Source organism: Triturus cristatus, chromosome 3_2 (genome assembly GCF_964204655.1).
Source record: "Triturus cristatus chromosome 3_2, aTriCri1.1, whole genome shotgun sequence".
Lineage (NCBI taxonomy): Eukaryota > Metazoa > Chordata > Amphibia > Caudata > Salamandridae > Triturus > Triturus cristatus.
The window spans coordinates 199,225,695-199,251,962 of record NC_140584.1 but is presented as its reverse complement, the minus strand read 5'-3'; the positions used below and the strand labels follow the sequence as shown (position 1 = coordinate 199,251,962).

General features: G+C 47.4%; 1 protein-coding gene across 1 annotated transcript in view; it reads right to left on the bottom strand.

Annotated features, from left to right (window-relative positions):
• The window catches only part of PARP14 (poly(ADP-ribose) polymerase family member 14), a 924,447-nt gene that overhangs the window by 460,648 nt on the left and 437,531 nt on the right, over positions 1-26,268 (bottom strand). The window contains exon 12 of the mRNA XM_085647500.1: positions 5,333-5,395. Coding sequence (XP_085503626.1) covers positions 5,333-5,395 — 63 coding nt within the window. The remainder of the gene's footprint in view (positions 1-5,332; positions 5,396-26,268) is intronic.

The window sequence follows — 26,268 nt, the reverse complement described above, 5'->3', positions numbered from 1 at the left end:
ATTCCGTATCCCAATCTCCACTTATATCCCCCTTTTCTGCTTCAAACCAAGATTTAAGTTGTAGGTACTTAAACTTAGAAAAACCAGGGCCTAACTTGGCTCTTAGTAGCTCCCAAGGATGGATTCCATCTACATCCACCAAGTCAGACCAAATGGTTATGCCTGCTCTCCTAATTGGTACAGTCAAACGATCTTGAAGACAGAGTGGTGTCCCAGGGGAGTCCCATATTGGGGCAAATTCTGAATAATATCCAATTTCCCAGCTACATCTCACTTTATAACTTGTTTCCAGGGCAGCCGTGAGGACCTTCAAACGCACTTGTTTAAAGAACCTTGGGGCCCCAAACTTGTATAAAAAGCCTTCTCCACGCCATCTCACCCAGCAACCTTCCCCATGAAGTCTCCGTTGGTTTAGAAAGTAGCATCCGACCACCTTTAAATTGGAATGCAACAGAATACCATCTGATGTCTGGGAGAGCCAACCCGCCCTCAGTGAGCCTGCGCCTCAACTTCTTCTATGATAACCTTACTCCCTTATCTCCCCAGACAAAGCTCCCGATCTTACTTTGAACCTTACGTATACACATATTTGGAAAAGCCAAGGGAACTGCGTTAAACAGGTAAGTCAGCTTGGGGAGAGTAACCATCTTCACCAGGTTAACCTTCCCGTAGATTGTCAAGGGAAAATTCCTCCATCTGGCGAAGAGACAATCAATTTCCTTAATGATTTTATCCAAATATGTCTGAGGGATTTTGTCCAGTTCTTTAACTGCTCTAGAGATGTGATCCTCAGCAGTGAGTCAGCGAGCGGGCATGGAGGGGCCCATGATGGCTGAGAGAGATGCCGGCACTGCTCCGGAGGTGTGATCCACAGCAGTGAGTCAGCGAGCAGGCATGGAGGGGCCCATGATGGCTGGGGGAGATGCTGGCGCTGCTCTCGAGGTGTGATCCACAGCAGTGAGTCAGCGAGCAGGCATGGAGGGGCCCATGATGGCTGGGGGAGATGCTGGCGCTGCTCTCGAGGTGTTATCCTCAGCAGTGAGTCAGCTAGCGGGCATGGAGGGGCCCATGATGGCTGGGGGAGATGCCGGGGCTGCTCCGGAGGTGTGATCCTCAGCAGTGAGTCAGCAAGAGGGAATGGAGGGGCCCATGATGGCTGGGTTCTGAAGGGAGCGCTGGCAGCACCTTCATATGTATTCAGCACCACAGACCACTGTGGCCCTTGATCTGCTGGGCGCGGACATGCTGGCAGGGCTGGGGGAGATGCCAGCGCTGCTCCGGAGGTGTGACCCTCAGCAGTGAGTCAGCAAGCGGGCAAGGAGAGGCCCATGATGGCTGGGAGAGATGCCTGCGCTGCTCCGGAGGTGTGATCCTCAGCAGTGAGTCAGCGAGGGGGCATGAAGGAGCCCATGATGGCAGGGGGAGATGCTGGCGCTGCTCTGGAGTTGTGATCCTCAGCAGTGAGTCAGCGAGGGGGCATTGAGGGGCCCATGATGGCTGGGTTCTGAAGGGAGCGCATGCAGCACCTTCATATGTATTCAGCACCACAGACCACTGCGGCCCTTAATCTTCTGGGCGCGGACATGCTGGCAGGGCTGGGGGAGATGCCGGTGCTGCTCCGGAAGTGTGATCCTCAGCAGTGAGTCAGCGAGCGGGCATGGAGGGGCGCATGATGGCTGGGAGAGATGCCGGCACGGCTCCGGAGGTGTGATCCTCAGCAGTGAGTCAGCGAGCGGGCATGGAGGGGCCCATGATGGCTGGGGGAGATGCTGGCGCTGCTCTGGAGGTGTGATCCTCAGTAGCGAGTCAGCGAGTAGGCATGGAGGGGCCCATGATGGCTGGGAGAGATGCCGGCGCTCCTACGGAGGTGTGATATTCAGCAGTGAGTCAGCGAGGGGGCATGGCGGGGTCCATGATGGCTGGGTTCTGAAGGGAGCGCTGGGAGCACCTTCATATGTATTAAGCACCACAGACCACTGCAACCCTTGATCTGCTGGGCGCAGACATGCTGGCAGGGCTGGGGGAGATGCCGGCGCTGCTCCGGAGGTGTGATCCTCAGCAGCGAGTCAGCGAGCAGGCATGGAGGGGCCAATGATGGCTGGGAGAGATGCCGGCGCTCCTACGGAGGTGTGATCCTCAGCAGTGAGTCAGCGAGGGGGCATGGCGGGGTCCATGATGGCTGGGTTCTGAAGGGAGCGCTGGGAGCAACTTCATAGCAGCAGCGACGGCGCAAGGCACAGCAGCAGCCCCAGCGCCCGGCCTGCACCTCGTTCCCAGACACTTGCAAAGTCAGTCTGGGGGGTGCCCCAGGGGCACCTGAATGTTATGAAAGTAACACACCTCTCGCAAGAGCGCACATCCCAGCCAAACAACATGGAAGTGTGGGTAGAGGGTTACCCAACACGGAGATACAAGCGGGAGGGAGGGGCGATTAACAACGCACGGACAACGGGAGGGGGGGGGGAAGGTAGGGAAGAGGGAGGGAGGGAGGGAGGGAGGTAAAAGAAGGCACCAAAGCAGTCGTGCCTGCAGTAAGAGAAACGGAATAAGGAAAGTTGTGCGCTCAGTCTACATAACACTGTGATGAAAACAGACTAAGTGGAAATGCAGGAAAGCGAAAGCGTGCCATGCGCGCGATGCGCTGACACGCCATGATGAAAACAGATGCCCGTAGGACAGGGGAGAATACAATGCAAAAGAAACTGGAGGCGCGCCATGCGTGCACACTGTACGTGTGCACATCTGTCCGGGCAGCCATGGCGAGCAGGAGACAAGGAGGGAATAAAACATGCCTCCCTTCCAATGAAAAGCACGCATTTTGGAGCCGCACCAATCAGAAGCATGGGTGGAGCTTCCACCCCGCTTCCAAAGCCAAATCGACAACAATATATCTCGCAAGTGAGCAGCGCATGCGCTGCGTCGCTAGGCGAGACCTAAAAAGTGGCATATAACGAAAGCCTCAAGTCTGAGGATATTCAGTGATTGTAGATGATAGACCTCAAGAAAAACTACCCTAGGAGGGAAAACCCAGTGGCTTCTTGATGTCATAGGTACATGTACTTCATGATAACACTTATGCCACATTATAGAAACATTGCCTGTGAAAACCATGGACCCACTTATGACATGGTTCCAATAGTACTCTAGTACACTTTATGCAGTGGACTTCTTAATACCCTGATTTCTCTGGAAAACCCATCACAAAGACTCCACTGAATGTCGATTTTGTCCTTATTCTTATTGACTCTCCTAAAGTTCTATGAACTAATGGAATCTCCTGATATCAAGGGTATTATGAAATACGGCCCTGAGGAATGAAGTCAGATTTAATTGAGGAGCCTGATCATCCAATGCATACAGTGTTCGTTGTGACTCCTGGCATTGCAGCCCCAGCCAAAATATAGGACTGAGGTAACAGCATGGCCTGTGCTGGTGCCCTTACCTCCTGAATCCATGGTACCAACACAATAATAGCTCAGCCTTCAGCATTGCTACAGCTCCATTACAGTTATCGGAGTCAATGACTGCCTGGGCTAGAGAACAATTATGGATTCAACCCAGATCTATGACTGGGGTGAGTGTCTGAAAGTTTCAGCGCTCCGACCATCATCTCCTTGCATTTGCTTTGTTTGCCCTAAGTTGGCAGGATATGCCCAGACTTGGGTCCCTTGCTCACTTTGCCACTGGATTCAAGCTAGCCTGGCTGATGAGGGGTGTTACCTCGAAACCGGTCCCAGGATGCTTGTTGCCGGTCCAGAGTAGACCTGGCTTGGCAGTTTGGGCTGGACTGTTCCAATGAGGAGCAGGGTGAAGACTGATTTGCATATGGCTAGGTCTGAACTGGGGTAGCAAAGTGAGCTAAAGAACGAGGAAGGATTCAACCCTGATCTGTAACTGGGGGCGAGTGTCTGAAAAGTTTCAGCGCTCCGTCCATCATCTCCTTTTGTTTGCTCACCCTGAAGTAAAAAGGATGAGCTTTGGCATGAGAGGCCATTTTTTTTAAGTTGAAGACCTAACTTGGACAATTGAGGCTTTTGTGGTCTCTCCTGCTTCCTTATGACACTGAGGACATTTCTCGAAGACATAGAATTGGTAAACCTATAAGAGGTGCCAGAAGGAAAAGAACATAGATGGGATTCTCTCCATGGCCCGTTTTCTGTAAAAGCTCCTTCCAGGTTAGTGATACAAAATGAGCCTTCTTGAAGGCATCTGAAAAAAGATGCAAGTAAACCTTCTTTCCATTGAAAAAAAGTCAAAGCACAAATGGAGAAAACAAATGTGGAACAATACCACTGCCCAAAACCCTGACCAAATGGAGGCTTTTGGTGAATCTTAAACAACGTTAAGGAGTAAACATTTCTATTTTAAAAATTGTCCTAGGAGAAAAATATTGGAAAATGAAGCTAAAGATAAATAATGCTGTGTAGAGGGAAAAACATTTAGAAACATATTCTGAGAAAAAAGAGTGAGCCAAGTTACAAAGAGTGTTAAAATGAAGCGAGAGATTAGGTGCCTCTATGCAAGATTCTGTGACAGCTGAGTCTCTCTGTGCCTTAGGTCCACAGTGCAGTTTTTCCTATGGTGAGAGTATGCTTCCTGGAACGGTTTTAATAGGTAAATACAAATAGGGTTAGCTAGCACTGCCACCATATGCATTCACAGATTGACTGGGTTATAAAAGTTCAAACAAAATGTGTATTTAATGACAAAAAGAAATGAAAATATATCCTTTACTTGATAATTCAGCATGAATAGCTGCAAAGAAAGATTCTCTTTTTTGAGAAGTGTTTCAGAATCTGACAACTAATGAACATCTCTTGAAACAGAAATTCTCCCAAAAATATGGCAACATCCTCAAATGACCAGATTCACAAAAACTGTCTTTTCTTGAGACAATCTGCTAAACAGAGGAATAAGAGCAGCAGAAGTGCAACCGCAAATTTTGAAAATGCTACCTGAAGCACCACAAGAATTACAAGTCAGCACAAGAAACCACCTTTAATTAGTGGCAGTTAAAACTTTATAAAGAGACCAGAGAGCCACAAATCAACAGGAAAAGAGGCAGCTCATGAGCAAAGCATATAGGGGGTCTAAAGTATTTTTGTTAAAGGCAGCAGACATTAAAATGGGGTCCGAGAGCAATGAAGAAAACTTGGGGATCTCCTGCTGTGAACAGTGTGGGAGGAATTGACAACGTATACCTTCAGTCAAAAGGAATGAGACTACATGGGAAATATGTTCTTTGAGTGCGACTCCCACGGGGAGCTGATAGTTTGCTCTGAAATCCAAGTATGGCCATGCTGTAAGCAGTTATTATCATGTTGAACTGTACCTTTCTGAGCACATTCTTGTTCCACAATTTGTCCAGCAGCGTCCAAGATTGCCTTCGAAACACCTTACAAAAGAGAACATTGGTTACACATTTATGTAAAAACCTAATCTTCAGTGCTCTATGAATGTCACATCTTAATAATCACGTTTGTAAAGTACTCAACAAGAATATAAAGAAGGATGAACTTTATTTTAAATAACTTTTTGTACCAAAATGTATAACTTCAACATTACAGACAAGTATGTTGAAGAGACATCCGCTGAATCCAAATTGGAAAACAGTATTCAAAACAGAATACACAAAACGTATTGTGGGAATTAACATAACAAAGATAGTGAGTGAGGAATGGACTAGCCTACAATGACACCAGAATCCAAGGAAACCAGCAGTTGCAATGCTATTGGTCTTGCATTACTGAAAGTTTTAACTATTGGCGTTGGTAATAATAATGCAACGTAAATAGCTCAAACTTTCAGTAATGCGAAAGCTATTGCATAGCAATGTTTTTTTTCTATTTATTACTTTTCAAGCAATAAGCGCGGGTGCAATGTAATGCAATAGCTCTCGATTTACTGAAAGTTTAAACTATTACGTTGCATTTTTATTAGCAACTCCAATAGCTCAAACTTTCAGTAATGCAAGACCTATTTCATTGCAAATGCTTGTTTTCAGATGTAGGCTGGACCTTCAGAGAGGCAGGATGAATGTGGCAGAGCGTCTTATCAATCTGGAAAGTGCGTTTTACAATGATCGAGAAACCGACTGCGCATGGACGAGAAACGACTGGCCACGCTGAGCATGTTAGGGTCTGGCATTTTTTTAATGATAAATAATGCTTTTAGTTTGTAAGAAAGAATGTAAATGCTGTTTTCCTGTTAGCGTATGTGGTCTTGCTCACGCACAGTCTCAAAAAGTTAACTGGCCTAGAGCTCTTATGTTTTTTGGAGCCAGACATACTCAGCATGTTTCATGCCATCACACACAGTCGGACTGCATTAAATGGTGGCACCTGCGCTTTAGCTTTAAATATCTTAAGCTAAAGAGCGGGTGCCGCGATTGCTCCAAAAGTAAACAAATGGACAAAAAACATTTTTGGGATATTAAAGTGAACCAATCGTAAAAAAAATGGCTGCTGCATGCTTTTTTTTCTATTTATTTACTTTTGTTACAATGGCGGAAGCCGCACTTTAGCTTTAAACATCTTAAGCTAAAGCGCCGGTGCCGCGACTGGTTCAAAAGTAAAGAAATAGAAAAAAAACAGACGTGGGGGACACATTTTTTTTCTTTTTCATTACTTTTGAAGCAATCGCGGCACCTGTGCTTTAGCTTAAGATGTGTAAATGTAAAGCGGGGAGGGCCACCATTGTAAGAAGAGTAAAGAAAAAGAAAAAATAAGGTATGCAGCCGCATTCGGCGATCGCCACTAACAAAAGAAAGGTGCAGCCAATGTCATTCCAGCTGATCCTTAAAAATACAAGCATTTGCAATGCAATAGGTCTCGCATTTACGTGAGTTTGAGCTATTGACATTGCAAATAACAAAGCCTTTTTTTTAGTTTTAGTTTTTGAAACAGAAATAAAAGGCATTGTCATTTACAATGCCAATTGCTTAAACTCGCGTAAATGCGAGACCTATTGCATTGCAAATGATTGTTTATATAGTAGGTTGGGGTAATATAGCTTGTTGCCACGTGTAAAGATACACTTTGAGATTTGAGTTGATATGTGATACCTTTATTTATACCTCAATCAGGAGCACACAGAGAGAAACCTCCTTCTAGGACTACTCCTTGTGCCGTTTATTGTTCCTTCCAACCGGCTTTCTCCCGAACTCGTGAGAGTTCTACATGATGGGTTAGAACGACAACAATGACAACATTTCTACATTCCGTAAATAACATTCCTAAATTCCATCAATACCAAAGCTTGATTGACCCACAGCATCTGCTGTTCCTCAGGGGCGGGGCAAGGCTGTGGACCCTTACAGCCCTGCCAAGTACCACCACCTGTCAGGGGTTAGGCTAACGCATTTTGGTGCTGGTGTACGCATCACTGAACTCATTGCCGGCCCTAAATAGGATTGTTCTGGACAGCGACCTGAGCAGTAAGAACATTTAGAGTTTGTTGCAGGGGTGGACGAGGTCGTTGTGGTGTGAGGGAGTTGGGAGGGGGCAGGGAGTTGACAGGGTGCTAACAATTACGCTGGAATACATTAAGGGCTGATTACAGAGTCTTTAACGGGACCGATTGAGACAAAGTGGAAAATACCAGCTGATGTTGGCATATTGTTAAGTCTGGTAGCTCCCTGCTGCGCCCCTCGGAATATTGGCGTCCCGGGCCTAGGGCCAGCTCGCCCCTGACCGAACTAAAGTGCATTAGCCACACCAATTATAGCGCTCCCTTAACCTACTTAGGCGTGCTAGGAGCTCAGGCTGCATAGCATTAGCAATTGCGCTGACATGCAGCACTGTGCTTGAAAAGTGGCGCTGATCACTTTTGTTTTAATAAATGACTTGCAACCTAATGGATAAATGGAAGTCTGCTCTAGCTGCTCGGCGGGTAAATATCAGAAACTGAACTTGAACACAAGTGCGGCAGTGTCATTCAGTGTTTTTGTTCTCAAGCAAAATAAACAATATCCGGACCCAGCAGACATTGCGTGCTCTCATCCCCGGACAGTTCCGAAGGGTGTCGCCTTGCCGGTTGATGTCTTTTCAACAAGGTACCTGCCCTAACGTGATCACGCAAGGTCTGATTGGCATGAGAAGCATTGACAATGACAGGCTGAGGCAGTTTTGTTTTGATTGCCTCTCAGCAGCCGTCGCATTTTAATGGCCTGGCACATTTAATTCACAACTGCCCTGGCTGGCCGATCTCACAATTGTCGGAAATTAGCCAAGACAAGAGTGTTGCACAAGGGGAGTCTCACGTGACTGCTGTAACATTTAAAAAATAATCTCTGGTATAAAAAAAAAAAGAAAATCACTCACAATATGTAAACATTGTTGTGGATCTGTTTCAAATTATTCCCCGGCCTTAGCCATATCAGCGTCGAGGTTTTTACCACACTGTCCTGTAAGATTCACCTGATCAGTGGCAACTTATCATGCGCACGCCATTATTATCATGATCCCACATAACAATGCCAAATATCATGTGGCTATTAACACTCACATATTATCACCCCTGTTTCAGATTCACTCTCGTTTGGGTGTCAGTGCCGCTTATATGCTGCCAGAGTATAGAGCACGCATTGTAATTTGTTCTAAATCCAAGACAGCATGTTTTGGGCACGCTGAATGCCTCTCTGAAGTAGGCTGTTCAGGCACATGCTTAACAGGGCAGTCCTTTTTACGCCGGCCTGCAGCCCCCTGCTGGAATCTGGTCACGCCGTGTGACAGCCAGGGTCTATTCTAGTCCTGCAGCCCTCGACCCCGGTCGGAATAAACAGCACCTGCACTCCGCATGTGTTACTCCCACCACTTCAATGTTAATGGGAAATTAAATGTATCCCCAGTTTTACAAAATCGTCACCGTTTAAGGTTCCACATGTTTGGTATGTGTGTATTAGTGACCGCACACAAACGTCGCAGCTGTGTTATACTATGAAGGTACACAAAAGGGCAATTCTTTTTTGTTAAATGTGTCACAATACCTGGCACACATTAACAGTGAAATATCATGCATACTCGCCCTGAAAAGATGTAAAACAGAAAGCAGCTCCACATCCGGGCCGGGGAGGAGACCTGGGAGGGCGAGGGCTGCCCGCGCATGCGCGGTACCTGTAACTTTCGCGTGCCCAGTGGCAGCACGTGCGGCCGGTGCAGGCAGCGCCTGTCCCCTTCCGGGGCAGCCGTGGTGAAGAGGGAGCCCCGGCGCCAGAGAGGAAGTGCAGGAGCTGAAGTCCCGGGTCCCAGGAGGGGGCCCGGGTGAAAAGTGGTAGATAGCAGTGCGGGGCTCCCATGCCTAAGGAGAGAGCCCCACGTCGTGCTGGCAGAAGTATAGAGGAGCTGGAGTGCTCCGGAAGCGCGCCGCAGCCAGCCGTCGTTCAGGAGGATTCCCCCCACAGACCGGGTGAGTGGGGGATTCTCCATTTGTCCAGTGGTTGTGCCGATGAAGGCACAGTGTCAATGTTTATTTCCTGAGCGGACCTGCCGTTGCGGGCCGCTCCAACGATGGGGTGAGTTAAAAAAAGAAAAAAGTGAAAGTAAAACTGCATGCTGGCTTGCGAGGACGGAAGGGGGACAGGAGGGGGACAGGAGATGTGCACACCGCTTGGCTGTAAGTGCGTGTGCATCAGCTCCAATCGTCAATCGCCCTGCGCGTGCCCATCTCCTGTCCCTCTTCCGAGGCAAGTCAGCAACAATAGATCTCGCTGGCGACCGCGCTTTCGCGCTGTGTTCGCCAGGCGAGACCTAAAAAGGGGCGACCCAGTAATGTGAGCTGGACAATGTTTCACAAAGGAGTGTGGTCCCTATGGGGTAAGTGTAGACCTTAACTTCCACGGCAGAGTGTTAGGATCAGGGCACAAACATCTCTAACACAATTAGCTCAAAGTTACATATTCAGTTTGTTCAATTTATTCTTTGAGATATGCAATTCAATTTTAGACTTAAAATAATTGTGAGGCATTCCCAGAGAGTGACGGCGCACTAAAAGTGACTATTGGTGCAAGAAGCGCATATGTGCTATGTACAGAAACATATACATATGTGGCTGATAGGAATAGTTGGATATTTCAAGTTGGCACCCATAGAGCCACTGTTGCTATCCACCATCAATATATTGAAACACAGTCCACATAGGTTATTTTGTCAACGTTTTGACCCCCTATATATATATTATTATTCAAAACGGGGTCATCATCAGGATGAAAAATACATAGGAGACGCCAACTGATAGTGCCAACTGGTCCCACAGTCAAGGGGGTATTAATCCTCAACGTATCTTGAATCTTTCATGTGAGACCATCGGAGACAAGACATGGGCTTTTAAAAGTGCATGTGTCACCAAGGAATATAACGAATGTGTTTCAAAATCGCATGTCTGCATTTGATCAACAGCTTCTTTTGACAAAGAGCATTCCTCCCGAATGGATCGGCCAGTAGCCCCTAACATTTGGTGTCTCCTATGTATTTTTCGTCCTGATGATGACCCCGTCTCTAGGAGCACCTTATAATTGTTTTAAGTCTAATAAATTGAATTGCAAATCTCAAAGAATAAATTGAAGAAAATGAATATATAACTCTGAGATAATTGTGCTAGAGGTGTGTGTACCCTGGTCTTAACACTCTGCCGTGGATGTCAATGGCTATTATTCCAGCTGAGACGTGTAGCGCTGGTTAAATAAAATAAAAAAAGCATTGCGGGAGAGAGCGTCCTGCATGCAATTACAGGCAGAAGAAAGCCATTTAAGAAAGTAGTGCTTCGAGGGAGTCAATTAAACATACAGAGTAACAACACATGTAACAGGGGGTGTCCTCATGGGAGGTTACAAGAAGGAAAAATGCGGTACTAAGGAGGGACTACTAAGCCTATGGACAAAATAAAAGCTGGCTATTGACTCTGCCCCTAAATGAGATACATTAGTACCCAGCGATTCCAAGGTCTTTCAGGCAGGGAGAGAGAACAGAGAGGGATAGGAAGCAGCATTTATAGCCTATCGAACGTTTAAAGTCACTTCATAGTCTGTACAGCCTCTTCCCAACTGTGAACTCTTAGCTTTTCATGTAGGTAATTAAGGTGATGTTACATTTTAATTCAATATATTGCTAGAAAACGCCTCCACTTCACATCTTTCAATGACTGCAGAAGGAACTTGTTTCCTTAACACGGAAAACAAACATGTGTTTAGATGACCTTAAGTGCTAGCTAAATGCCCCATTACATGTGAGGTTTCTAAATAGCGTTTTTCATCCTAAGCATGCTCAGCAAAGAACTTATCCACCAGGCAGAACATCCTCGTGACCCAAAGTGGTCCACCCTGAACTGTGTGTCACTCTGGAAGACCCAGTCTAGTTTACATGAGATGACCACTTTGGCATCTTTTCTCCATTACACTTTCTGGTACCAACAACACCTACTGAGGATTTGTTTTTCAGAAAAAGGAGCTTGAGTGGAAAAACATCTATGTGATCTTAGTATGTCGCGCAGTTAAAAAGGTAATGCTACATGAGAAGGAAATCTCCATTGATGACATCTAAACAGTACCTTAACCTGTGCTCTAAATGACATACCACGTTTCACAGTAAAAATACAAACAATGGTTACATCACAGCTGTTGTCGCTGGTTCTCACTTGAGCTGAAAAGCTAAAATTGAAGTGCTTGTTAAGCTGAACAGAAGTAGAAAAAAAGACTATTCTCAAAAGGTTCTATACCAAAGTATCTATAGCAGGCAAATACTAAAATACACAAGGCTTAGAAAGCATATTATTTTGAATGCATTACCTGAGCCCGTACATTACGCAAGGAATTGTTCCATAACATAAAGGGGATTACAAGCTCCCTGATCAATGGATGAATTACTTCATCCTTCTGTTGGGCAATTAAGCGACAAGCTCTCAAAATTGCTTGATAGAAAAATCATTCAGCTCACAGAGCCATTTCTCATGAAAAAAATCTCCAATACCTGACATTTCTTCTCCAGACTGCATCTATTCAGCTCATGAGGATTATTTAACAGTGTCTCACACCTTTATAGAAAAATAACTAATGGATGGCATTTCACAAGTTGCCATTTCACGTCTCCAAATGATATATGTCCTGCAGGTGTTATGTAACAACTCGAACACTACTAGAAAGATGATTTATTGCTACTTTTCAATTGTTCAAAGACACAAAGCACTGTTCCAATGCTTAGAAAAAAGCAGTGGCCAGATCTTTCTTGAAGAAAATCTTCCTTGGCATTGATGAATTGAGACATTTTTGTCCTATATACCTTTTAGCTAATATAGACTAAGATCCTTTTTATGAATTTGGTGGTCCGTGTCCCGTGGTACTTGAGGTCCGAAGGCCACGAGCGCGGCTGTCCAACTGCCTTATTAAGAGTTGTGCGGATTGCATTTGGGAAGACTGCAGCTGAACTGCCGACACCGCCAGCACACCGTGGACCGCCAAGGTCACGGTCGGGGAAAGGCAACTGCAATTAGGCGGTAGAAGGGAGTTTAACTGCCGTCTGTATTACGGGTTGACTTTTACCCGAGTTGACTGTGGCGGTGAGATTGCCAGCTTCAAGTCGGCGGAAATGTAGGATTTGGAGTAGGTACTCAACCTTTTCTTTTTCTTTCAGCTGGAGTTTGACGTGGATCCCTTTCTTCAGGCCCCCTCTACACAGCAGTATCTTCACCCCGAGGATTAAGACCCTGCTTGCAGTGATCTACAGGTAAGTCTTTTTCGTACCATATATCCGTTGCCTGGACTGCCCACATATGGGCCCGACTGCTGCAATGGTCAGATGGTATTTTTCCACATGTATCATGCATATGTGTGCATCTGACATATGCAGCCAAAGTTCTTGCACAGGCATCAATACAAGTGGATAATCACTGCCGCTGCAAAATCTCTGCAGCCACACCATGGTAAACTCGTAATAAGGTGGTCAATAGACCGCTGGCACTGCGGTCTCCTGGCGGCCGTGGTGTTTGGGCGATCGAACCGCCAAACTTGTAATAAGGCCCTAAATGTTCTTAACACAATTGTGAAATTTGCAGCAGAGAAGGTATGGCTTAACTCGTTCCAAGCAGTAGTTAGGCGAGTCATGTCATGCTATGCAGATTTGTAGCAAAGGACCCACAGATGGACGTAATGCAGTGCAAACCACACATTCACCCCAAGTCAAAAAATCTGGGTTAAAATAATCATTCTTTTTCTCACCATAGGACCCCAGTTTAGCCGTATGCAAATCAGTCTTGACCCTGTGCCTCATGGGAACAGTCCAGCCGGAACTGCCAAGCCAGGTCCTCCCTGGTCCGGAAGCCTGCATCCTGGGACCGGCTCCGGGGCATCACCCCTTATCAGCCTGGCTGGCTTGAATCCAGAGGCCCAGTGAGCCAGGGACCCACATCTGGCCATACCCGGCGCACTTAGGGCAAGAAAGCAAAAGACACAGATGATAGATGGAATGCAGAGCAAATCACACATTCACCCCCAGTCAAAAGATCTGGGTTAAATCCATTGTTCTTTTGTTCACCATGCCACCCCAGTTTAGACCCAGCTATATGCAAATCAGTCTTGACTCTGTGCCTCATGCGAACAGTCCAGTCCAAACTGTCAAACCAGGTCCTCACACAGGAATCAATACATGCTGCTGCAAAATCTCCGCAGCCACACCGCAGTAAACTCGTAATAAGGTAGTCTATAGACCGCTGGCATTGCGGTCTTCTGGTGGCCGTGGTGTTTGGGCAGTCGGAAAGCCAAACTTGTAATAAGGGCCTAAATGTTCTCATCACAACTGTGAAATTTGCAGCAGATAAGGGATGGCTTGACTCATTTCAAGCAGGAGTTAGGCGAGTCATATTATGCTATGCAGATTTATAGAGCACACTTTCACCAGGGCGGATATCCTGACATTGAGCAGATTTGAGTCTAGACACACCTTTGGCCAAGTGCGAATATTAGAAAAGTCATGTCTTCAGTTTTAATGTGTAGAGGCAGGTCGGTCCATGCTTAAGGAGTGATGTAGGTGAAGATGCGAACGCCAGATCATGCTTTCCATATATATGGGATTTGTGCAAGTCGGAATCCGGATGAGCGGAGGTGTCTGGAATGTTTATGAAAGCAAATGCGATTGTTGAGGTATGCTGGGCCAGTGTATGTAGTGCACTGAAAGTGTGGGTGAGTAGTCTGAATGGTGCTCATTTGTGAATGGGGAGCCAGTGGAGCTCCTTCATGTGTAGTGTAAGTGCAGTATGAGACACAGAGTGATTCTGGCTGTTGAGTTCTGATTAGTCTGCAGCCTTCTGATTCGTTTTTTTCTTGATCAAAGCATAGATAATGTTCTCATAGTCCAGCTTGATTATGACTAGGGTGTACGCTGTGGCTTTCCAGTTGCTGATTGGGAGCGATTTGAAAATCGTCCTTAGCATCTTCAAGGTATGGAAGCATGAAGCGGTGACAACATTGACTTCGGTGGTCATGTTGAGTTTGCGGTCGATGATGATTGCGAGGTTCTTAGAGAGGGTGCAGGGGCGGGTGTTAGTCCTAGCTCTGTTGGCCTCCAGGTGGAGTCCCGCGGTAATGTGCTATTCACGATTTCGGTCTCGTCAGTTCTCACCTTTAGACAGTAGGTAGGACAGTTGTTGTTTTCAGTCATGCTGGCATTGGACTTGTTCCTTGTACTGGGCATCTTGTCCACGAGGCAGAGGATGAATTGCGTGGCTATTGGCATAGGAGAGGACATGGCTATCAATAAGAGCGGATGATGCTCGCTAGAGGGATCATGTATGCATTGAAGATGGTCAGGCTCAGGTAGGACCCTTGCAGAACTCCGCACATGAGGTCACGGGGATTGAGATGTACAGTGCCAGGCTGACTGACTGAGTCCTTCGAGTCATGGAGGAGCAGATCCACTGGATCGAATGTCCTTGCATTCCGATGTTGTGTAGGCGTTGGATGAGGAGGGGGTAGGAGACTGTCAAATGCTCAGAGAGGTCCAGGAGAGGGAGGGCAGCCATGTCTCCTCTGTCCAGTCTCATGTGGATGTCATCCATGGCAGCTTACTTGCTGGGACTGGGTCTCAGACTGAGTGGTGTCAAGTATTAGTGGACGTTAAGGTAGTAGGTGAGGTGTTTGTTGATGGTTCTTTGTACTATCGGTCTTACATGGCTTACGCAGACTGGTAGATGAGGGTGGTATCAGAGCCTCGATATTAAATCTTATATTGCTTTCAATACCATTGATCACATCATGCTTATCAAAACACTTGAAAAAAATGGGGATTTTCATCCTGATTAAAAGGGATTAATTCTTTTTTGACCGGTAGAGACAAGTAGGATGAACTCCCCCCCTCCCCCGCCCTTTTCATTAAAATCAAGGAGATTGAGCTGTGGTGTCCTGAAAGGATCAACATTTTCACATATTAGTCAATTTGTACTTGCAGTCCTTTGCCAAAGTGCTTCAAAGACCTGGTCCACATTTCTTCATTTAGTAATGAGAATTAGCTTATTTTCTGCATCCTAAACCTTTGTCACCTGGTGAAAAACCAATGTCTCAAAAAGTGTCTTGCAATCACACATTACTGGATATTTACCAATTTGTAAAGTTTAATCCCCCAATAATTGACATTCTGCTCAGATCTTTGGGTGCTGCCCAGAGAAACTTCATCACATGAAAAATGTTGAAAGGTATGGCATTTAGTGTGTTCGTAGAAGGTTATGTTGCTCCTGTAGCACCATGAACCACTTAAGTGCATTTTATAAGGAAAATGCTACTTACCCAGGATGCATCTGTTCTTAGCATGTAAAGCTGTAGATTCACATGCTTTGCATAAGTCTGCCATCTAGTGTTGGATCCGGATGTTTGCACTTTGTTTTTCTTCAAAGAACTCTTTTCCAGTCACAAGGTAGGTGACTCCTCCTTTCGCTGATAGCGCATGGGCATCAACTCATTTGTTAGATTGTTTTGCCGCAGAGGGTGAGAATGGGGTCAGTAAGAGCAGAATAGAGATGTCCATGTGTATGCATCTAAGTAAGATATTACTGCGACAGGTATAGGTAACCGGTGAGGCGGGTGGGAGCATGTGAACCTACAGATCTACATGCCAAGAACAGATGCATACTGGGATAGGAGCATTTTCCGTTCGAGGCATGTGAGCTGTAGATCACATGCTTTGCATAGACTATAGAGCAGTAATCGCCCAAAGAGGTGGCTAACCTGTAGCTGTTGCAGTCGTTTGAAAGAGTGTACGAAGAACTGCCTGGCTTACATTAGCTTGTTGTTTTGCTAACACATCTACACAATAGTGTTTTGTGAATGTGTGAGGTGTAGACCATGTTGCAGTTTTACAGATGTCAGCTATGGGAATGTTTCCTAAGAAAGCCATAGAACCCCCCAGTTTGCGAGTGGAATGCGCTTTAGGGGAAATTGGTAAAGTCCTTTTTGCTTTTGCATAGCATGTCTGAATACATTTGACTATTCACTATGCAATACCGGATTTAGAAATGGGATTGCCTTTGTGAGGTGGAGCAGAAGTAACAAAGTGTTGTTTAGTTTTACGAAAAGATTTTGTACTTTCTATGTAATAGAGTAATGCTCGTTTAACATCTAAGGTGTGTAGAGCACGTTCTGCCACAGAATCTGGTAGAGGAAAGAATACAGGCAACTCAACAGAATGGTTGGTGGAAGGCAGAAACTACTTTGGGTAGAAATTTAGAGTTAGTACAAAGAACCACTTTATTATGGTGTACTTGTAAAAATGGTTCTTCTATGGTTAGTGCCTGAAGCTTACCCACTCTCCTTAGTGATGTGACGGCAATGAGGAAAGCAACTTTCCAAGTAAGAAATTGCAGTTCAAATTTATGCTATGGCTCAAAGGGTGGACCCATTAGTCTGTAAGAACAATATTAGTATTCCACATTGGGGGCAGGTGGAAGTCTTGGGGGAATAACTCTTGAATCCTTCCATAAAGGCATTAATAACAGGCATTCTGAAAAAGAGACAGCTGTTGTCTATTCTGAAGGTATGCGGCTATTGCAGCAAGATGTAAACGTATGTGTGTACGCTATATTTGACCGTTGTAAATGCAGTAAATAGAGTGATAGACACTACTACGGATGATGCAGGGAGGGTTGTCCTCATCACAGGGGTACGACGAGGGCAACAAATAGTGTTACTGAACACATACGCCCCGAATGTGGACGACCCGGATTTTTACCACACGATATGGCGCACACTGGGTAATCTCCCTGACATTCCTGTGATATGGGGGGGCGATTTCAATCTGGCACTCAATGATCAGCTTGATAGGTCGGAGGGCTCAACGGAACCACACAAGAAGGCGCTGAGTAAGCTAAGGGATGTGTTGGTAGACAGACACTTAACAGACATTTGGAGGGACAGACACGCGGGGACCCGGGAAGCTACACACGTTTCAGCAGCGCATGGTAGTTGGTCTAGGCTAGACTACTGGGTGGGTTCGCCCGAGGCATTGTTGTGGACGAGGTCCATTACGCACCTACCATGAATGCTCTCGGACCATAACCCGGTACTGTTGTCCTTACAAATCCCACATTACACGCCGCCGCCTTATAGCTGGAGGTTTAATGCACGGGCCCTGCTAGATTCAGTTTATACAGACACTATACATAAGGCCATCAAGGAATATTTGGACATCAACACCCCTACGGTGGATGACCCGGGGCTCCTGTGGGAGGCATTCAAGGCTACTATCCGAGGGGTGTGCCTGAGTACCACTGCGGGTATCCTCAAAGACATTAGACACCAACTAAATCGACGTGAGGTTAAATTGCGCGAACTGGAGTCGGAATATGAGCGGACACACAACACGGGGATACTGGGAGACATCAGGGTAGTACTATCGGAATATCAATCCTACGCTGAGGATGAGCTTAAATATATCACCAAACGCGCGACTGCAAGACAGTATGGTGAGGGCGGTAGACCTGGCGGGTGTTTGGCCGCTAGGATCTGCTCGGGATTCCGCCCCCACACTGTGCGGGAGGTGAGGGACCCCACAGGGTCGCTCAAACGCGACATGCAGGGCATATTAGGTGAATTTATGGCTACCTATGCGGCATTAAACTCCTCACGCCCTACAGAGCCTCCAGAGGTGATTGAGGAGTACCTAGAAGACATCGCAATTGCATGGCTCTCGGACAGACAGCGGGAATATTTATCGCTCCCGATCACGGAGGAGGAGGTGACGGAGGTGATCAAATCCCTGCCGAATGGGAAGGCCCCGGGCCCAGATGGATTCACGTGTGAATTCTACAAGGCGTTTGTGGACCAACTGGCGCCACATCTTGTTGACATGTATGGAGACGCCCATGAGAAACAGAGGCTGCCACCTACGTTGCGCGAGGCCATGTTGATTGCATTATTGAAACTGAACAAAGACCCGGAGCAATGCGAGTCATATCGACCGTTGTCTCTTATTAATGTGGACACTAAGATTCTGGCGAAGCTTCTTGCCAACCGATTAAAACCGCTGATGCCTAAATTGATTTTACCGGATCAATCTGGGTTTATTCCGTCCAGATCTACCACACATAACACCCGGACACTCTTCGCCCTATCACATTATCCGCTTCCTACCACGAAGGCGGCGGCGATATTTCTTGATGCTGCCAAAGCTTTTGATTCCATTGAATGGCCCTATCTGTATACCATACTGCAACGTATGGGCTTTCCCCCGCTCTTCCTGCAGGGGGTGGCGCTTCTGTATACAGAACCGACGGCGCGGATAAAGGTTAATAGATACGTTTCCGACCCGATCAAGATCACGAGAGGCACGCGGCAAGGTTGCCCGCTGTCTCCGCTACTATTTGCGTTAGCACTGGAACCGCTTGCGTGCAAAATCAGACAAAAACACCATTACTCGGCGCTCCAGTTCCCACAGAGGCCGCTTCATATCTCGCTGTATGCCGACGATATGACGTTGTATGTGAGAGATCTGGAGGTGAACCTAAGCCCCCTACTGCGAGAATATATAAAGTTCGGCCAGCACTCTGGTCTCACTATCAACTGGTCAAAATCGATGATCATACCATTGACAGACACCACGGATCCCTGTCCAGTGGATTTTCCGCTGGAATGGCAGTCGGACCCGGTGAGATATTTGGGGGTCTGGTATCACCGAGACCCAGAGGTGGTGATACGCACAATCTATGGGCGGGCGATTGAGACCTTAGAAGGTAAAATAGGGCGCTGGATCCAGCTGCCATTGTCATTGGCAGATCGTATAGCCATTGTCAAAATGGTCGTTCTCCCCAAGCTATTGTACCTATTTAATAACATTCCGATTAAGCCACCGACGGAGGTGTTCCGTAGAATCTCAGCCATGGTCCTCCGCCTTATATGGGGGGGTAAGCAAGCTAGGATAGAAATGCGTTCCCTCACATTACCATACGCCCAGGGGGGATTTAGGGTCCCGGATTTTCTGCTCTACTATCTTTGCGCGCAAGCACAATATGCGCATTACTGGTATCACCCTGTCCCATTTCTGACACACACCGCTATCGAAGAAGGGGATGCACACCCGTTCCCACTAAGTGCTATTATAACGCACAGGCGACCTCCATTGCATACTTGGGACATCAACACGATAGACACAACCAATAGAGCTTGGCACACCATGGGGGAGAAAGCACACAGGTTGCCCCTTTATGCGCCGGAACTACCGCTGCAGCATCATCCTGAGCTCTCCGTTACTCAGGAAAAGGTCGGCATGGATCTGCTTCGACAGGTTGGCCTGACCACCATGGGGGACTTATACGAAGGTGGTGCCTTTAGGACACACGAGGAACTGACATACATAAGCAACCAGACGCTACTGTTTACATTCACATACTACAGACTACAGAGGGCGCTGCAGAAACTGTACCCCACATACCCAGAGGAACCGCCCCCATTGAGTGCCTTACAATTGGTGATCGCAACACCGACTGCCGCTAAATTGGTGTCTAGATTATACGCAGCGATGCAGACAGACATTGCCGACACGACACACAAGGCCCAGGAACGTTGGAATGGTTGCCTACTGAGACCCTTGTCGGAGGAGGACTGGGGGGTGGCATGTGCGATTACTGGGATGCTGACACCGAATGGGAACCTGCGCATGCTGCATTACAAATACCTCCATCAGACGTATTATACCCCAGCAAGACTTTATAAGTATGGATTGAGGGACGACGCTAAATGTCAGCGCTGCGGGGTAGATCCGGCAGACTTCATACACTTGGCATGGCACTGTGGGGCGGTGGCGGAGTACTGGCAGAGGGTGGTACATATATTGGGTGACATGGTGGGCACGCACCTCGAATGCTCGGCTAATACATGCCTGCTGGGCCTATTGCCGGGAATAAGGGCTACCAAGCGCAAATTCTGCCTAATTGCACTACTAATTGCTAAGAGACGGGTGTCGTTATGTTAGGGTGGCCGTATGGCGCCCAGGGTCAGGCAATGGCTTCAGGACTTGACTTATTGCAGAGACACGCTGCAAACGTACGAGGAGGAGTTGCCCACAGGGTCCAAACCCAGGGACTACTGGACATACCTGGTTCAATACTTACAAACACACCAACCTGTGTAAACTCTCTCACTGCAAGGTAACCTCGGTCAAGATGACATAGGAGGGTAAAGATAATTATTACATGCTGGATGAAGGATGTTTATGTGCCATGACCTGTATTTTGGTTTACATGTTACCACTGTATGTTCGGATTACATGCTATTAAAATTCAATAAAAAATAAATAAATGCAGTAAATAGCAAGGAATATGCTACTTACCAGTATGCATCTGTTCTTGGCATGTAGAGCTGCAGATCTACACACTTGTGCATAGATCGCCATCTGGTGTTGGGCCCGGATGTTTGCAGTTTGTTTTTCCTCTTGGAAAGTCTTTGGCAGTCACGAGGTCGGTGACTCCTCCTTTGGATCGTATTGCGCATGGGCTTCTGCTCCATCCTCAGATTGTTTTTCGCCAGCAGGGAAAGATGGAGCGTAGTAATAACAGTGAAGATGCCCATGTGTGTGCTATCTAAATAAGATAAACTGGGACAGATACAGGTAGCCGGGGAGGCGTGTGTAGATCTGCAGCTCTACATGCCAAGAACAGATGCATACTGGTAAGTAGCATATTCCGTTCGAGGCATATGAGCTGCAGATTACACACTTGTGCATAGATTATATAGCAGTACCCACCGTTAGCGGCGACCACCCGTATCTGTTGCAGTGGTTTGAAATAATGTTTTGACTACAGCCTGGCCCACACTAGCCTGTTGCTTAGTTTGCACATCTACACAATAGTGTTTGGTGAAAGTGTGCGGTGTTGACCATGTAGCTGATTTGCAGATATCATCTAATGGGATGTTCCCTAAGAATGCCATGGAAGCCCCTATTTTTCGTGTAGAATGGGCTTTAGGGGGAATGGATAGCGTTCGCTTTGCTTTATGGTAGCAGATTTGAATGCATTTTACAATCCACCTAGCTATCCCTGATTTTGAGATGGGATTGCCTTTGTGTGGTGGAGAGAAAGAGACAAACAGTTGTTTGGTCTTACGGAAAGGTTGTGTTCTTTGAATGTAGTAGAGTAAGGCTCGTTTGACATCTAGTGTGTGAAGAGCCCTTACTGCAACGGTCTGAGGTTGCGAGAAAAATACTGGTAGTTCTACTGTTTGGTTTAGGTGAAAAGGAGAAATGACTTTAGGGAGGAATTTTGGGTTGGTACGGAGAACAACCTTGTTGTGGTGCATTTGGAGAAAAGGTTCTTGAACGGTAAGTGCTTGTATCTCACTGACCCTTCTAAGGGAAGTGATGGCTACAAGAAAAGCGGTTTTCCATGTTAGGAATTGAAGTTCGCCTTTGTGCAGAGGTTCGAAGGGAGGCCCCATTAGCCTTGTGAGAACGATATTTAAGTTCCACACAGGTGAGGGTGGCACTCGGGGGGGGAATTATTCTTTTAAGGCTTTAATGGCAGGTACTCTAAAGAGTGAAAGATGTTGCCTGTTTTGTAGGTAAGCTGCAATAGCTGCAAGGTGTAGTCGAATGGACATATAGGCTAGATTGCACCTTTGTAGGTGGAGTAAGTAGCCTATGATGTGTTGAATGGACACGTCCAGTGGATTGATGGTGTTGTTATGGCAATAAACAACAAAACGTTTCCACTTGGCGGCGTAGCACGCTCTAGTGGTAGGTCTTCTAGCTTCTCTGATGACGTTCATACAGTCAAGGGGAAGATTTAGGTACCCGAATTCTAGGATTTCAAGAGCCAGATCGCAAGGTTGAGCTGCGCTGGGTCCAGGTGTTTGATCTCTCCATGGTTCTGGGTTAAGAGGTGTGGAGAGAGGTGTAGTTTTTGGTGCGGTACTACAGATAGTTTCAGCAGTGTGGTATACCACGGTTGTCTGGCCCACATTGGAGCTACTAGGATTAGTGTGAGGGAGTGTTGTTGTAGTTTGGGCCCCACTAGTGGAATGAGTGGGAGAGGCGGAAAAGCATACGCAAATCTGCCTGACCAGTTCATCCATATCGCATTTCCTTTGGACAATGGATGTGGGTATCTGGCGGCAAAGCTTGGGCATTTGGTGTTTTCGTGGGTGGCGAAGAGGTCTATCTGTGGATGCCCCCACATTTGAAAGTACGGGTGAAGAACTTGCGGGTTGTGTCTGCCTGCTGAGCAGATCTTCCACTGTGTTTTGGACTCCTGGGACATGCTGAGCTAGGAGAAAGATTTTCTGGGGTATTGCCCATCTCCATATGCTCTGTGCTAGTTGAAAGAGCTGAGGAGAGTGTGTGCCGCCTTGTTTTTGAATATAATACATGGCTGTCATGTTGTCTGTGCGGATCAGGACTGCCTTGCCTGAAATTTGGGTTTGAAAAGATTTTAGGGCTAAGAAGATTGCTAGTAACTCCAGATGGTTGATATGGAGTAACTTTTGTTGAGGTGTCCACTTGCCCTGTGTGGTGAAATGTAGTAGATGAGCTCCCCAGCCGGAGAGCGATGCGTCCGTTGTCAGTACTATTTGAGGAACCGGGTCCAGGAACGGTCGACCTTTGGAAAGGTTTGTGGTGTTCCACCACTGCAGAGAGCGATGGGTGCGACCGTCTACCAACACCAGATCTGTTAATTGACCCTGGGCCTGGTTCCATTGTTGCGCTAAGCACTCTTGGAGAGGACGCATCTGGAGTCTTGCGTGAGGTACTATGAAGATGCAAGAGGCCATCATCCCTATTAGTTGCATAAACACTCGAGCTGGAAGGGAGTGTTGTGCTATGAATTTTGTGCGTAGAGCTCGAATGCTTGCAATCTTGGCAGGATTGGGGTAGGCTAGCGCTCTTGAGGTGTCTATGGTGGCACCGAGGTATTGTTTTATGTGGGATGGTTGTAGATGGGACTTCTGGTGGTTTACTGTGAAGCCCAGTTGGTGGAGTAGTTGAATCGTGGTGGACGTGTGTTGTACACACTGATTGTATGACCTGGCTTTTATCAGCCAGTCGTCTAAGTATGGGAAGACGTGAATGTGTTGTCTTCGCAAATGTGCTGCCACCACTGCTAGGCACTTGGTGAATACCCTTGACGCTGTTGTGACTCGGAACGGGAGCACTTTGAATTGGTAGTGTTGTCTGTCCACTACAAATCTGAGGTACTTCCGGTGAGCTTTGTGCACTGGAATGTGGAAATAAGCGTCTTTTAGGTCTAAAGTGGTCAAAAAGTCGTTTTGGGAGAGGAGCGGAAGTACCTGCTGAAGCGTCACCATATGAAAAGGGTCGGAGTGTATGTACGTGTTTAGGGGTCGGAGATCTAGGATGGGTCGAAGAGTCTCGTCCCTTTTTGGTATGAGGAAATATAGGGAGTAGACTCCCATATTTTGTTGGTTGGTAGGAACGGGTTCTATTGCCTGTTTATGTAGGAGGGAGATTACCTCCAGCTTTAGGAGTATTAGATGTTCTTGTGACATTGGGCGCTGTCTGGGTGGAATGTTTGGGGGGGTAGATATTAGTTCTAGGCAGTAGCCTGACCGAATTATCTGTGTTACCCATTTGTCTGAGGTGATGGTAGCCCAGACAGGAAGGAAATGTTGGAGTCTGCCCCCGACCAGAGTGGAATGGTCTGGGGGGAGCGGGGGGAAGTCATTGTGTAGGCGGTGTGGCAGAGCGGGCGTTGTTTGTTTTGCCTCTGCCTTTATTATTGTTACCCCTATAGCCGCCTCTTTGATAACCCCTTGTGAAGGTGGATTGAGTAGGGGATTTGTATGAAGTGGACGCGGTGTCTGAGGAGTAGCCTCTAGACGTACTTCGAAAGGAAGATCGGCGAAAGGAGCGTCTAGGAGGGTGTGACTGTAAGGCTCCCATGGATTTTGCGGTATCTGTATCCTTCTTCATTTTTTCTAGGGTCTGATCCACTTTTGGGCCAAATAGATGTTCCTGGTCAAAGGGATGGTTAAGGATGGAGGCGTGTACCTCCGGTTTAAACCCTGATATTCTTAGCCAAGCATGGCGACGGAGGAGGACGCTGGTATTGACGGCCCTGGAAGCTGTGTCTGCTGCATCTAGGGCACAACGTATGGAGGTGTTAGTAATAGTCTTACCCTCCTGAATTAGTTTGTTGGCCCTAGCTTTATATTTTTCAGGGAGGTGGTGCATTATGCTTTCTAACTCGTCATAATGTGCCCTGTCATATCTGGCCAATAGTGCTTGAGTATTGGCGATACGCCACATATTGGCTGCTTGTGACGCAGTACGATTTCCTGATGCGTCCAGTAGTTTTGACTCTTTGTCAGGTGGTGGTGCTTCGCCTGACGCCTGGGAATTTGCCCTTTTACGTGCAGTGGATACCACTAGAGAATCTAGTGGCGCTGGCCCTCTGAAGTAGGAGGGATCTGTGGGGGCAGCTTTGTATTTTTTTTCGATGCGCGGGTTAATGACCCTGGCCCTAACTGGGTCCTTAAAAACTTCTGGCGCATGCTTTACCACTCCCTTGAGCATAGGCAATATGGAGGTAGACCTACGTTTGGTGTCGAATGTGCCGAGGAGGAAATCTTCCTCCACGGGGTCGGTATGCAAGTCTACCCCGTGATAGTGTGCCGCCCTTTGCAGTAGATGGTGGAACCCCAATGAGTCTTCCGGTGGAGATGGTTTGGAGGGGTAAAGATCATCTTGTGAAACGTTGGGGATATCAGGGATATTGTAATCGTCCCATGGGTCTGGGGATCCTGTAGGGGTGGGGTCCCCTGTGGGTAGGTCCTGGGGCACATCCCTTATTTCATCATATGGGTCCCCGTGATCATCATCGTGCGGAGAAGGGGTGGGAGAACGATGAGGTTGGGGTGGAAAAGGCGGAGGTGGGGAAGGTGGAGGAGGTGGAAGAGGTGGGGAAGGTATTCTGAACGGAGAGGTAGCAGAGTCCTTCCTCTTTGGAGGTGGAGGTGAGCAGGCTTCTCCAAATGTCTCTTTTTGGTAGAGAGTGTCAAATGTCCAGTTTTTGGATCCTTGGTGAGTGTTTTTTGCAAGGGAACTGGTGTAAATAGGTCTGGTGAGGCTGGTCGGTCCGTCGGCGCCGGAGGCGTTGGGGCCGTTGGCTTTTTAGGCTTTTCTGTGCCGGTTCGTTGTTTAGAACCCGGTTTGGGAACCTCCGGACGCTTGGTCGGCGCCGAGATGTGTTTCGGCCTCGAAGTGTCGGTGGCCTTGTGTGCTTTGGTCGGCACCGAAGGTGGTGTCGGTGCCGAAGAGCTGGGTTTTGACCCCGAGTGCTTCGGTGCTGGGCTCGGTGTCGATATGGAGGTCGGCTTCTTTTTCGGTGCCGAAGCGTGTTTATCGGCACCGACGGCAGGCTGGCTCGAGCCCGAGACGCCGGAAGGCTTGCTTGGCTTCTTTACTGGGCCCGAAGGTGCGGTGTTGGAAGTAGTGTCCTTGGTCTTGCCTAGGCCCGGAGGCGAAGGCGTGACCGGAGCATCAGTACTCACGACCCTCTGCGCCGGGGTGATGTCCTCCACATCTGAGTCGTCAGCTTCGGAAGCGCCGACGAGGCCCTCGTCGGTGTAACGCTCTGGAGCGTCGATGCCTTCTCCGAAGATGTCGTCCGGAACCGTCGTCGAGGAGTGCGCCATAGTTCTTCTGGCTCTTCGGTCCCGAATAGTCTTTTTGGACCGGAAGGACTTACACGCTGGACAGTCTTGAGCCTCATGTTCAGACGAGAGGCAGAGATTGCATATCTCGTGTAGATCGGTGTGGGGAAATTTTGACCCATATCGAGGGCACTTTT